A 14,140-nucleotide genomic window follows, 5' to 3' on the forward strand; every position below is an offset into this window, starting at 1 on the left:
GATTTCCCCCGAAATAATTAGCCCCTTCCTGATGTAAACTTAACTAAACACCCATCAGCTTTCATAATAATGTTCAGTATTGTGTTGATACTGATAATGTTGTGTGTCTCAGACAGGGCCGGACTGGGACAATAAGTCAGGCCGGGAATTATACACCCAGCCAGGCTACTACCAGTTTTTTGTGGCATTTTGCTGGATTTATTTGTCAATATTTACAGCGTTGCGGCCCATAGTGATAGCCCTCTAAATCTACTACCAAAAAATAAACATATGGAGATGGGTTACTATTTTTTTTTTTAAATGTTGGACTTAAATGCATCAATCTGGTGCATTTTGAGGGGGAAATAAAGAGAGAGACTACACCTATATGAAACAGAACTGTATACATTTAAATAATCATAAAATCATAAGAACATGGCCATAACCAATAACATACCATATCCAATATGAAAAAACATTGAAACTTGTTTATTTATTTGTTTTTGGTTCATTTATAGTTGTGAGTGTGTCTGTGCTCCTGAACCAGCCTCTCCTGTCTCCCTCCTCTCCCCCCTTCTCCTCTTTGAGGCAGCAGCAAAGACTAGTTTTAGCTCTCAACAAGTTTTTAAAGTTTATCTTACATTTTTTCACCTAGTTAACGTTTTTATTATTATTATTCATCTATATTTTACTAATCACTCCCCCCTCAAATGGAAATATGTGTTTACATGAATGGTGACCAAACCGTGAGACCCACTGAGAACTAAGTTAACTATCTAAACACTCAGCAGAGTCCTTTACCTCACCTGAGCTGTAGTTATCAGTCTCTCAGTCTGACAGGAGAGGACTCTCCTCCACCTTGTTGTTGAAACAGCTCCTTATATCCGTTAGCGCAGCTAGCTAGCACCAGATGCTAACAACAACAATAGCCTACACGTAACCGGTGCGCGCGCTTTCTCTCTCTCGCTCGCTCGCACCACACATACACACACCCTCCCGAGCTTGAATGACACACAGAGACCAATCGAGGGCATTAGTGTATGGTCTGTATGAAAGTGGCCATGTCGGCAGGCCACATCATGTAGACAGCCAGTCACCCTCTGTGAGGCAGAGTCAGACCCACATTTGCGCAGCGTTGCGTTCACAATACATACATACAAAAAATCCTCAGGCCAGCAGGCCACTTAGCAGGCCAGGCCATCGGGAAACCTCCCGGTTCTCCCGATGGCCAGTCCGGGCCTGGTCTCAGAGTTCCCGTTAGCCGGTAATTATCGGACTATGACCGGTATAAATATGCTGAAGACCGGCAAATCTAAATCTCTCCGGTCAAAATGTCCGGTCAAAATAATTTCCCCTTAGCGCAATAACGCATCAGTTGCGCCACTTGTGACAGACAAGAATAGTATGTGACAGACAAAAGAGTATGTGACAGACAAGAATAGTCAATTATAATGCCTAACACTTAATGTGGAGAAAGAGATGTCCTGTACAGTATGGGTTGATTGTGCGATGATCTGTTGGTAATGCCTCGGGGTTCCGGTGGGCATGTAAACAAATGCATAATGCTGCGTTATACTTTGTGGCCTCGCCCGGTTGCATAGCAACGCTTATTGTTTAGGTGTCTTTTAATCAGCAGGTAGTCATATCATTAGCTAGAACTAGCTGGATCTGATCGATATGGACACAAACGCGAGTAAAGTCTAATCTGACGGAAGAGAGAGATCAGCTGCTGCTGACGAGTCGACTTGCAGCTCTGCATGATCACATGCAGCGGTGAGCGGACAAAACACACTCTTCAGGTTAGAATATCACACGTAGCTATTTTAATTGCCTCTCAAACTACCTAAACTAGTTATAGATATGTTTAGTTTTACTGTCGGGTCCCTCATTACTGGATCCGCGAGCTGCATGATACTGACGGGCTGTCAGGAGAGGGAGAGAGCGCTCCGTTTATTATTCCCGTGTTATTGTAAATTACTGTTCACTTTTGAATAGTTAATCTACTATAATTAGTTTGTTTAATATCGAATCATATCAATTTGTTTTAAAGCTCAATAAATAACAAAAAGACCTGACCGGCACTTTTCTAATTTGTCCGGAAGATTTCAACTTTAACGGACATTTTGACCGGCAAAAGAATATTCTAATGGGAACTCTGGTGAAGAGATGTGCATATATGACCAATTTAAAGCTCTATGAAAACTACATCAGTAATCATTACCATGTGGAGAGCAAACAAATGTCACTTCTCAAGGCTTTTTAACACAGTTGGTCATAATGTGGACTGTGCTGTGTGCTGAAATCAGGTCTATTAAGTGTGGTCCAGTGTGTAGAATGCAACCAACGGATCACTCCTGCTCTCAACCTTGCCTTTCCAAAAGTGTCGGAGAACCTTGGGCAAGGATTGCCACATCAGTCGACAGAGCTTTACATCCAGACTGCAGAACTGTAATGCATTCAGTAAATGTAACCCGCAGCTATCCTCAGCTCTCTGATTTAGTTCTGAAAAACACTTGATGACCGATCTCTGTTTGTCTGTAGAGATCCTAGATGTTGCTAGACACATTTTGACAAAAACATTCTGAATCTTTCAATCCAGTCCTCTCTCTTACTTATTGCCTGCTTGAAAAAGATGTGCAAAAGTCACATTTCCCATAATATCATGTACTGAAAGCATAGGTTTGTCTGTATATGTTCCCATGATTTAGGTAAAGTCATATAAACAGGTTAAAGAATGACCACAAATTGAGCCATGTTGACATAGTCTGCATACATACTTTATTTTTTAAGTACAAACTCGCACAGCACCATCAGATCACTTCTATACTGCACTCCCTACTCCACATCAGTGGGATTACGTGTTTTAACACAACTTACAGTAAACATTCTTTTCACTGGTGCAATGAGCTCTCAGCCATACTCCTTCACAACAATAGAGCTCTTTTAGTTGTTTCTCCCTCCCTGTGCTCTCTTGGCATATTAACAGAGTTCTGTTTTTCAGACACATCCGGTGCTTGTTTATGGATCAACATTTTTCTTTCCTATGCAGTTTTTGTATGGCTACCAATATCTTTGCCAAGACTCTGGGACTCCATCGTTGTGTGAGAAGAGACAGGAAAGCTCATTATCCACAATGCCTTCGGTTTCAAGTTTTTGACATAAGAGCTAGTAGATAAAAGCCACCATGGTTGCAGAATAACGAAGTGGCAATACATAAGAATTCAGCTCACTTGCAGAGGAGATTGGCAGCACAAAATGACAGTATATCCACTCCTGAAGAATGGAGTGTCTTCATTCTTGATCCTCTTGTGTGAGCTATTGCTGAGTCAGTGTCGGGTCTCTGCTGCTTTGTGAGCGGTATTTTGGGCTCAGTTTTCTAGATTGTGCACTCTGTTTGTACCGCATGCCTTCCAAACACATCCACACACCTTCAATCCCCAACCACCATTACCACCCTGTGTAGTTGTATATAAATAGATTTCACACTGAGAACCACTGGCTTGGAAATTAATTCTGGTCATGCGAGAATCTGCCACAGTCTATCTAATAAACATACACAGTGCTGCATGCTGAGATTCTATATCCATTTATTATACAAGCACACCCCGTCAAATTGGTTTCATTATGAGTATTCCAATTTCATAGCCATCTATCTATCTATCCATCTATCTGTTAGGGCTGTACAAGGGCGTGGAATCAAATGCACGATGCAGAGACAAACAAAGTATCAAAATAAAGTGTTTTAATGTAGACAGGTCATAACACACTGAATACATAAAGCAACAAAACAAAAACTACTAATACACTAATCTAACTCTATGGACGATAACTCTATGGACAATGACAAAAGGATCTTACGCTGGAAGGCTTGGAACACACAAGACAATCTGGCAACGAGACAGGGGAAGACGAGAACTATATATACTAGACAGACAACACCAGGTGAAGACAATTAGACAATCACAACCGTGGGAAAACAGACAAGGCAGGAAACGTACTTTAGACACATGAGGGTAGACAAGACTATCAAAATAAAACAGGAACCTATCTAAACACATAACATGAAACCTAAACTAGGGAACAATCTTAGCAGAGCCGTCTACGCACAACACTATCCATCTATCTATATGTCTATCCATCTATCCATCTATCTATATGTCTATCCATCTATCCATCTATCCATCTATCTATCTGCCTATCCATCTATCCATCCATCCATCTATCTATCTGCCTATCCATCTGTCCATCTATCTATCTGTCTATCCATCTATCCATCTATCTATCTGCCTATCCATCTATCCATCCATCCATCTATCCATCTATCCATCTATCTATCTGCCTATCCATCTGTCCATCTATCTATCTGTCTATCCATCTATCCATCCATCTATCCATCTGCCTATCCATCTATCCATCTATCTATCTGTCTATCCATCTATACATCTATACATCCATCCATCTATCCATCTATCCATCTATCTGTCTATCCATCTATCCATCCATCTATCTATCCATCTATCCATCTATCCATCTATCCATCCATCTATCTATCTGTCTATCCATCTATCCATCTATCTGTCTATCCATCTATCCATCCATCTATCTATCTGTCTATCCATCTATCCATCTATCCATCTATCCATCCATCTATCTATCTGTCTATCCATCTATCCATCCATCCATCTATCCATCTATCCATCTATCTATCCATCTATCCATCTATCCATCTATCCATCTATCCATCTATCCATCCATCTATCTATCTGTCTATCCATCTATCCATCCATCCATCTATCCATCTGCCTATCCATCTATCCTCTATCCATCTATCCATCTATCCATCTATCCATCTATCCATCTATCCATCTATCCATCTATCCATCCATCTATCTATCTGTCTATCCATCTATCCATCCATCCATCTATCTATCCATCTATCCATATATCCATCTATCTATCCATCTATCCATCTATCCATCCATCTATCTATCTGTCTATCCATCTATCCATCCATCCATCTATCCATCTGCCTATCCATCTATCCATCTATCTATCTGTCTATCCGTCTATCCATCTATCCATCTATCTATCCATCTATCCATCTATCCATCTATCCATCTATCCATCTATCTATCCATCTATCCATCTATCTATCTGTCTATCCATCTATCCATCTATCCATCTATCCATCTATCCATCTATCTATCCATCTATCCATTCATCTATCCATCTATCCATCTATCCATCTATCCATCTATCCATCTATCCATCTATCCATCTATCCATCTATCCATCTATCCATCTATCCATCTATCCATCTATCCATCTATCCATCTATCCATCTATCCATCTATCCATCTATCCATCTATCCATCCATCCATCTATCCATCCATCCATCTATCCATCTATCTATCTGTCTATCCATCTATCCATCTATCCATCTATCCATCTATCCATCTATCCATCTATCCATCTATCTATCCATCTATCCATCCATACAACTATCTTACCTTTATGCAATTATCCATGGCTTGTTGGCTCATTACCAATCTTTAATTTAAATAACTTTACTTAATTTCATCCTGATTATTCAAACACTATTACACCCGACAGAATACCGTATCTGATTATAACTTATTTGCAATTACAATTTGTTCACGTCTTACTAAGAATACATTTCCAACAATTTATTTATTTACTACAATATTAGAGTACAGCATACAGGTATTTCAATGTTTCTTTGTTGATCGGAGTGGACATGTTTGTCGGATTCACTCCCTCCAGCTAATATGCCAGTCATGGTGTTTTGCTGCTTCTGCCTTTGGCACTGTTGGCTAACTACAAAGCACTGACATGTGCATTGAGCCAACAAATCTGTCTGTCTTCCGGGAAGTAGCTCTAACTGCGTTGGTGTGGTGCAAATGATGAATGGATGACTGGGAATAGACCAATATTTAATTTCCTGCTACCATGTCAATATAAATGGATCAATGAGCTGTGCATTCTTCTATTTTAGAATGCAGGGAAGGTAATCAGGAGTTCAGTAGAAAACCTAATGGCATTACATCTTCTACTCAGGGTTAAACTTGAAAGATATTATTCTAAATAAACCACCATCTTATCTTACCATAGGCTGCAAAAAGCCTTCAGCTATATACAGTGTATTAATATGTACAGTGTGTGTGTGCTCTGTTTGTATTCTTTGTGGACACAGTGTAAGTACTTGCCTCCATTTTTCTATTTCCAGCCAGGAAGTATGACAGCGGTGAATATCTTAACATCACCGGTATCACAAGGGACCAGGCTGGAGACTACGAATGCAGCGCTTTAAATGACATCGCCTCTCCTGACACCAAAACAATGAAAGTCACAGTCAACTGTAAGTGTATCTCTTTCTTCTTCCTTACTCTGTTTTGTCCACGCTGGCCTTGCAGACACATGAAAGACAGCGGGGTACCAGTTTTTTACCAATGATACCAGTGTCATGTACCTGGCGGTGCACTTCAAGAGAGTACACCTTCTAGAAGTTTGAAAAAGTAGAAAGCTAGGGCTTGAGGTTTCTCAATATTTAATGTGAGAATTCCCTTTTTGTCCGTGCATGTGGGTGATTAATTCACACTAAAGAAAGGTCTGACTGTTCTAAGCACTATTCCATTATGCAGGTAATGAGTCTTTCAAAAGAGTGAGGAGACAGTAATGAGGAGCCGGGGCATTAATGAATGATACTGGACTTTAGCTGTGGTGGTCATATGGAAATCACTGCTCGTAAGTATTGAGCAGGAATGGGCGCTTGACAATTATTGCCAGTTCTTCTCCTTTTAAAAGTGCTCATATACTCTACTGTTATTCATGGAGGTTTCTGCATAGATGCCCTGTGCTAAATCTCACTTTTGGCTGAGCTTAACAGGCAGTCGGCTACAGGGACAGGGTGGAGATGAAGAGTGAGGGAAAAAAAGCACTCTCCCTGGCCCAGTTACTGAGTCATATCCTGAAAGCTAATCATGCAGGTTTAAGGAAATAAAGATGGTTTATTTCATACACAGTATTTAAATGAATGAACTCTTCTTTAAAAAAACAAAACAATAATGGCTTAACTTTATTTCCACCTCTGTGAGTTAAGAATTTATTCTGGCTTCGTTATAAAAACCAAGCCATTGTGGCCATTATTTCTCTGTAATGTCTGGCTCTAATGAGCTGGGTCTGAGAGTGGTGGATTTTTCGATGCCAGTTATTTATAGACCTTCTGAGACATGGGTTCAAGGATGACAAGTGCTTTGACAACTGGCAGTGTCTTTATGCTGCAGAACAAAGGAGATATTCACAGTGATTGATAAGGCTTGTCATAGCTGGACGCCGTATTTTAAAGCGAGACAGTAGGGTTATGTGGGTTTAGCTTCCAAACTGAGGGAATTGATTAGGAAGACTTTCCTTGCTGTCAGACAAAGTCACCACAGAGTGAGCACCGGAGCGATACTCTGGATGGGAGTGGGCTGTAGTCAAGTGTTAAGCCCTCTGCCGGAGTTATCTGAGGCTGACAGAGCTACAGAGCTGTTCCTGTCGCTGACCTGCTCCTCGTCTTTTATGATTGAGCAGAATTGTCCAGATATCTTTTTACTCCTTCAATAAGTCCAAATGGTACTATGTTATATATTGACTTCAAAAGGGGTTATAATGTCTGTTTAATATGATTTGTATATAACCCTGTTGCTATAGCAGTGATTTGGTAGTTGAAAAATGTCTAAAGGAGGTCACTGTATGGGGTAACTCTAACATGACTACTGCCTGCTGGACTGAAGAATGGCTCCGTATATCACCCAGTCTTTTGAAACACTTCACGTTCCTTTCTTTGAAATGCTATGTGGTATAATAAATACAATTTGGACAGTTGACTTGGATAAAAAAAAGGAGCAGCAGGATTTCAAGGACATTATATAAATAATGGGTTTTAAAAGGCAGAAGATGTAATCTTAAACCATAATGTAACATTTTACTTATAATCATAAAAGATGGAAATCCTTTACATGTTTAAGTGCATATACAATGTCTTTCTGACACCTTTTTATTCTAAATAGGTCTGCAGTCATTAGATTATCAGCCTAAGTGTAAAAGACAGAGCTCCCTCCTACTAAATTGATAAATGTTTCATAATTCTAGACGTCCTGTTTGAGCTATAGCCAACATGTAACTCGATAGTCAGACTTTTCTGTCCTCACAAGCACCTCACACATGAAAGGTCCCGTGTTTTATTGCTGCTGTTTAGCATTCCAAGTGCTGCGCAACTATGAGACCTGCATAAACAAAACACATCGCTGACATTAAGCTGCACAAAGCACCTTTAGTTGTTAAGACCTTCAAATGGCTCCGAGAGGTAGCTGTTTGAAAAATCTTAACTTTAATATGTCATAGCTTTAAATAGTGTTTAATCTTTCTCTTTAGTGGGTTTGCTTGTATTGTTATGAAAGTTTACTCACATCTCCCACTTGGAGACGTGCGACAATTGCTCATTTACAAAGAAAAGGGGCAGAATAGATAAATTAAAGTTGTCCACTGGAGCGGCTGATATGGCCACAGCAGGCGGAGCTGGATCCAGCTGGTGGCCACTCTTCACTACCTCCTCTCCACCGGTGCAGTCCTCCCTCTGTGAAGAAAAGGGAGAAGCATTTGGACCATATCCCAATCCACTGTATCATTCATGCTTTACTGTCACACATTAAGCTATATTCACCCAGTGCCCAGGAGCAGGGGGTATTGATGAGGGCTCAATATGGCAAAAACGGAATTAAGATAAAGATGTGAGCTGACACAGAAACTCAAACAAGAGAGGATAATTACATAGCAAGAAGCAAGTAATGAACGGTATTAAAAGCAAACTACACTGTATGGGCACATGTTCATACAGATGTTTTACTCAGCAGACAACATCAGCCACTGAACTTCATAAAGGTTCTCCTGGGAGAATCTGCAGGTGTCAGTTTTACTGGCTTGTCAATCAACTACTGGAATTGTGCCAGTTGGAATATTTTTAAATAAATACTCTTTGTTGGAAATAACCAAACAGAATGATGACTGAAAAAATGACTTTAGGTCTCTTCTTGTCATACAGTTCTTCCAGTTTCATTGGAGGTTGCCTAATTATGTAAGAGGCTTTAGTAGTGTACTGTCACTGTATCAGTATCAGCTTTGGTCCTCTCAGAGTATCATTCTTGCTAATTAAATCAAGTCATAAACATCAATCAGCCATGCCTGCGCTATTTCTCTTTTATCATTCTAATGAGCAAGCATGTGACACCAACATTTCATGGGTTAACAGTCTAATTAAATACATGTCCACACAATTTCTCTCTGCTTTCAAAACAAATTGTTTTTTTTTTAAGCTAAGAGTATAGTTGACCTCTGCAGGCTAATTACAGATTAAGGCCACTAATTAAAATAAGCAAACCAAAGTAATGAAAACAAAATTAAGCTCTAGCATTTTAAGAGTTGTAATAACACCAGGCAGTCCATAACACTAAGCCTGCCATTTGGCTTTCTATGATACGATGATTTGGAGGCAGAAGGTTTCAGGCATTGTCATTGTGCAGCCTTTTCTAAGTGCTAAGTCCAGCACATGTAACCTTTGTTGGAATTATACAAAGGCTTAAAAGACTGGCATGCCTTTGTCTCTTGTCTTTATACTTCTGGTGATGAATGGATGACGCCTGCATACTAAAACAGCGGTCATCCAGAGAGTGATATTAGAATCAGATTGGCTCAAAAGCCCTGCTTGACTAAAGGATATTTCAGGAGTGATTTTACCTGAAGAAATCTGATCTCTGACCTACTTTTTCAAATTTACATATTCATCTTCGCTGCAGGTGGGTGCCATTATTGGCTGGAACTCTCACTGCACAGTGTGACACAAAGGCATAAATATCACATCTAGGTGTCTAAGTCAGAGGGATGAATGAGAAGGAAACAACCGTGGAAAACCTCCGCCTGAGATAAAAAGCCACTGTTTGATTAATTAATGAAGCCACCTTGTTGTAGAATGAAGGTGTCCATTACCAACTACATACACATAGAATAATAATGAAAACCTGTTTATTTTTCAAGCTGGAAAATCAAAGATGTCTGACCTTGCTTTGTAGTTGAGGCGGAGAGAGCTGTCGGCTCTCACTTCTTGTTAGATGAGTGACACTACAGAGGTTGAGCATCATGTTGCAAGATGGGTTTTGGCAGTTTGCACAAACTTTAGTTACACATGGAAGGTACGTAGACAACCAACTGTCTTGTTTTGCTACATTTCATTTGCTCGTCACTGTTTTAGGTGCTTCATCTAAAGCCGTCTGGAACCATGGCAGATGTTCAGATCGTCTCTCCATCTCTCTAAGTAATAATAACAAAGCTGCCGCAAGTCAATTTGCAGGAAATAAATGTGTAAAGAAGACGGCCGATGCCATGTTAGCACCACAGATGTTTGAATTATTGATGCAGAGCAGGAAGATCCTGGCTTTTACTAGATATTTGTCTCTCTTCTAATTTATGTTTATGCAAATTGTTTTTTATATGAAGCCACTGATTATGTAACCGCCACATTTCTGAGAAAGTTAGAGCAGAATATTTACGGCATTGTCTTTGCACCCATTTTGAAGTGTAAATGGGTACCTCTTGACATACTATTTTTTACTTTTTTTCTGTGTGCTTTCATGCTGTTTGCTGAGAGAATCTGTATGATCTCATCCATTCCTTTCTCGGTGTAAAGCTCAGGTCTAGTACTGCGCTGGCGTCTCTCCCTCTTCCACATCACTTGTTTCTCTTCACGGCAAGGTTGCACTTGCTTTTCCGAGTGAAGCGATGCCCTGTATGCTTTTAAGTTTGCCAGCCATTTATACGCCTCCTTCCTCTTCCAGCAGCCTGCAGCTGTGAATCCAGCTCACATATTGACCATAGCGTGTTTATAAAAAGAAGAGCACCTCACCTTCTCTTCCGCTAGCAGTAATTGGCCAAACAAAACTGTGATCATTTTTTAGGAATTATGAGCATGCACATTAGACGTGCTTTAAGCAATTACAGCCAGTGCTGATGGAGTTCTGGACATAATTGAAATGCAGAGGCATACTGTGAATACTTCAAATTCTTTACAACACCTTGTCTTTTGTTTGCTCCAACCGTGCCTTTCCCTGGAAAGCACCCGGGCCTGTTTTGAATTCAATCCCTGCCCGGTTAGATACTCCCCCTACATGCCCCTCGCACGCCCCTGACAGAGTTGTTCAGGGGAGTCACAGCCATCTCTGATAAATAAGAGGTGTACTCGTGGCCAGGAGATACATCTTCATGACCCCCTGTATTAGAATTATTACAGTATGTCAAGTCATGATAAGAAAGTAAACAACTATTAGTGGGGTGTGAGAATGTCTGTACAACATTAGCATTTCTTATTGAGAATCATTGTGCAATATAACATTTGCATAGCTGTACACAGAATTTACATTTATGTCCTTCATATTGTGTGTGTTTGCGTGAGTGTGTACGTCTTCTTCAGTGCTGGGTGGATTGCACTGGTGGATTAAACAAAGGTACGATACATGTTCATTGTAGTTAAATAAAAACTAGTATTGGAGTATTTAAACATTAGAGAGTCTCGGTTGAACATTTGTCGACAGTTTGCGGTATCCATTGAAATACTGTGGCTTACAATTCAAAAGAGAAGGCTTCCTAGAATTGGATTCTGATCCAACCCTAAGTAGAGTTAAAGCCAGTACCCTCGAGCTGTTTGGATGTAAATCCATCCCTCTACATCTCTCCAAAGCTCTCGTCTTGATTGCTATTGGGATTCCTTGCTGTATGCGGGGCATGAATAAGTGAGCATAATCTTGATCTTCTGCAGAATAAATGTTCTTGCTAGTACTGTTTAAAACAGATTAACACACAGCAACTTCATATTTTAGCTTGGTCTGCAATTTCTTTGTTACTAGTCCGAATAACTTCACAACAAACAAAGAACCTGATCTCACCAGAATGCGTGACTCCACCACGACTCCTTAACACCGCATTGCGTGGTGGAGTCACGAACTTTGCTACATTTACGTGTATGCATCACGCAAATAACCCCAATGTAAAGTGAATGAGGCTCCTTTGTCGTGGTGCACACACACATTTCTACAACGTCCAGCAGTGAGCTTTTATTCTATAAAACGTTTTTAAAATCTACTTTATAGCTTGTAGTAACTCACGGGAGGCTTCTTTTATTGTATTTGTATTCATAATAATTTGTATTTTTCGTCAGAATGTATTATGGCAACCCTGTCTCGTAAAAATTACGTTCCCACAGAACTAAACTGCATTCTCAATTACAGTGTACCTTTAGCGAGAAACATATTTTCTCCCACGTTACGTTCTTTATGAACGTATCTCAAATACATTTATTTTCTACATATCTTCTAGAAACATATTTTCTCCAACGTTACGTTCGTTATGAACGTATCTCAAATACGTTTATTTTCTACATATCTTCTAGAAACATATTTTCTCCAACGTTACGTTCGTTATGAACGTATCTCAAATACGTTTATTTTCTACATATCTTCTAGAAACATATGTTCTCCCACGTTACGTTTCTTATGAACGTATCTTAAATACGTTTATTTTCTACATATCTTTGCCATTTATTATCTTGCTTATAATAATGATAATAGTCATTTATAAGTATCATTTTAGAGCACACATTTGAAAGGCTGTAATTTCGCCAGCTGTTGCTCTCATGAGCGAGGCAGAAAATAATAGTTTTAACATGCCAAAAAGCTGCTGTCGTTTATTGCACCTCAAACATTAAAACAAATCCAGAGTTACGTGTTTCTATACTTCCTATAAGAAGAAAGGACAGTAACAGAAGATCTCTGTGACGCCAGATGTGGTGTTGTTAATGGATATGATACACTACCCATAATCCCCAGCTATCGTTTGGGACTACAGTCCCGTTGACAAACCCTGTGATTAATCGTCAAGCTCTGGGATTTGATGTTGGAGTGGCAGTGCGCCAAGGTTACGCCGAGCGTCAAGCTCTTTGAAATGGAACGAAACCACGGCAGACTATTCAAAACTGGACTTGAACGCCCCTCCAGAATTGGATTCTGATCCAACCCTAAGTAGAGTTAAAGCCAGTACCCTCGAGCTGTTTGGATGTAAATCCATCCCTCTACATCTCTCCAAAGCTCTCGTCTTGATTGCTATTTGGATTCCTTGCTGTATGCGGGGCATGAATAAGTGAGCATAATCTTGATCTTCTGCAGAATAAATGTCCTTGCTAGTACTGTTTAAAACAGATTAACACACAGCAACTTCATATTTTAGCTTGGTCTGCAATTTCTTTGTTACTAGTCCGAATAACTTCACAACAAACAAACAACCTGATCTCACCAGAATGCGTGACTCCACCACGACTCCTTAACACCGCATTGCGTGGTGGAGTCACGAACTTTGCTACATTTACGTGTATGCATCATGCAAATAACCCCAATGTAAAGTGAATGAGGCTCCTTTGTCGTGGTGCACACACACATTTCTACAACGTCCAGCAGTGAGCTTTTATTCTATAAAACGTTTTTGAAATCTACTTTATAGCTTGTAGTAACTCACGGGAGGCTTCTTTTATTGTATTTGTATTCATAATAATTTGTATTTTTCGTCAGAATGTATTATGGCAACCCTGTCTCGTAAAAATTACGTTCCCACAGAACTAAACTGCATTCTCAATTACAGTGTACCTTTAGCGAGAAACATATTTTCTCCCACGTTACGTTCTTTATGAACGTATCTCAAATACATTTATTTTCTACATATCTTCTAGAAACATATTTTCTCCCACGTTACGTTCGTTATGAACGTATCTCAAATACGTTTATTTTCTACACATCTTCTAGAAACATATGTTCTCCCACGTTACGTTTCTTATGAACGTATCTTAAATACGTTTATTTTCTACATATCTTTGCCATTTATTGTCTTGCTTATAATAATGATAAGTCATTTATAAGTATCATTTTAGAGCACACATTTGAAAGGCTGTAATTTCGCCAGCTGTTACTCTCATGAGCGAGGCAGAAAATAATAGTTTTAACATGCCAAAAAGCTGCTGTCGTTTATTGCACCTCAAACATTAAAACAAATCCAGAGTTACGTGTT

At 39.7% G+C, this 14,140-nt stretch overlaps 1 protein-coding gene across 1 annotated transcript in view; it reads left to right on the top strand.

The window, feature by feature from the left end:
- Positions 1 to 14,140, top strand: part of negr1 (neuronal growth regulator 1) — a 169,223-nt gene that overhangs the window by 91,659 nt on the left and 63,424 nt on the right. The window contains 1 exon segment of the mRNA XM_034229797.1: positions 6,228 to 6,359. Coding sequence (XP_034085688.1) covers positions 6,228 to 6,359 — 132 coding nt within the window.

Source organism: Gymnodraco acuticeps, unplaced genomic scaffold, assembly GCF_902827175.1.
Source record: "Gymnodraco acuticeps unplaced genomic scaffold, fGymAcu1.1, whole genome shotgun sequence".
Classification (NCBI taxonomy): Eukaryota; Metazoa; Chordata; class Actinopteri; order Perciformes; family Bathydraconidae; genus Gymnodraco; species Gymnodraco acuticeps.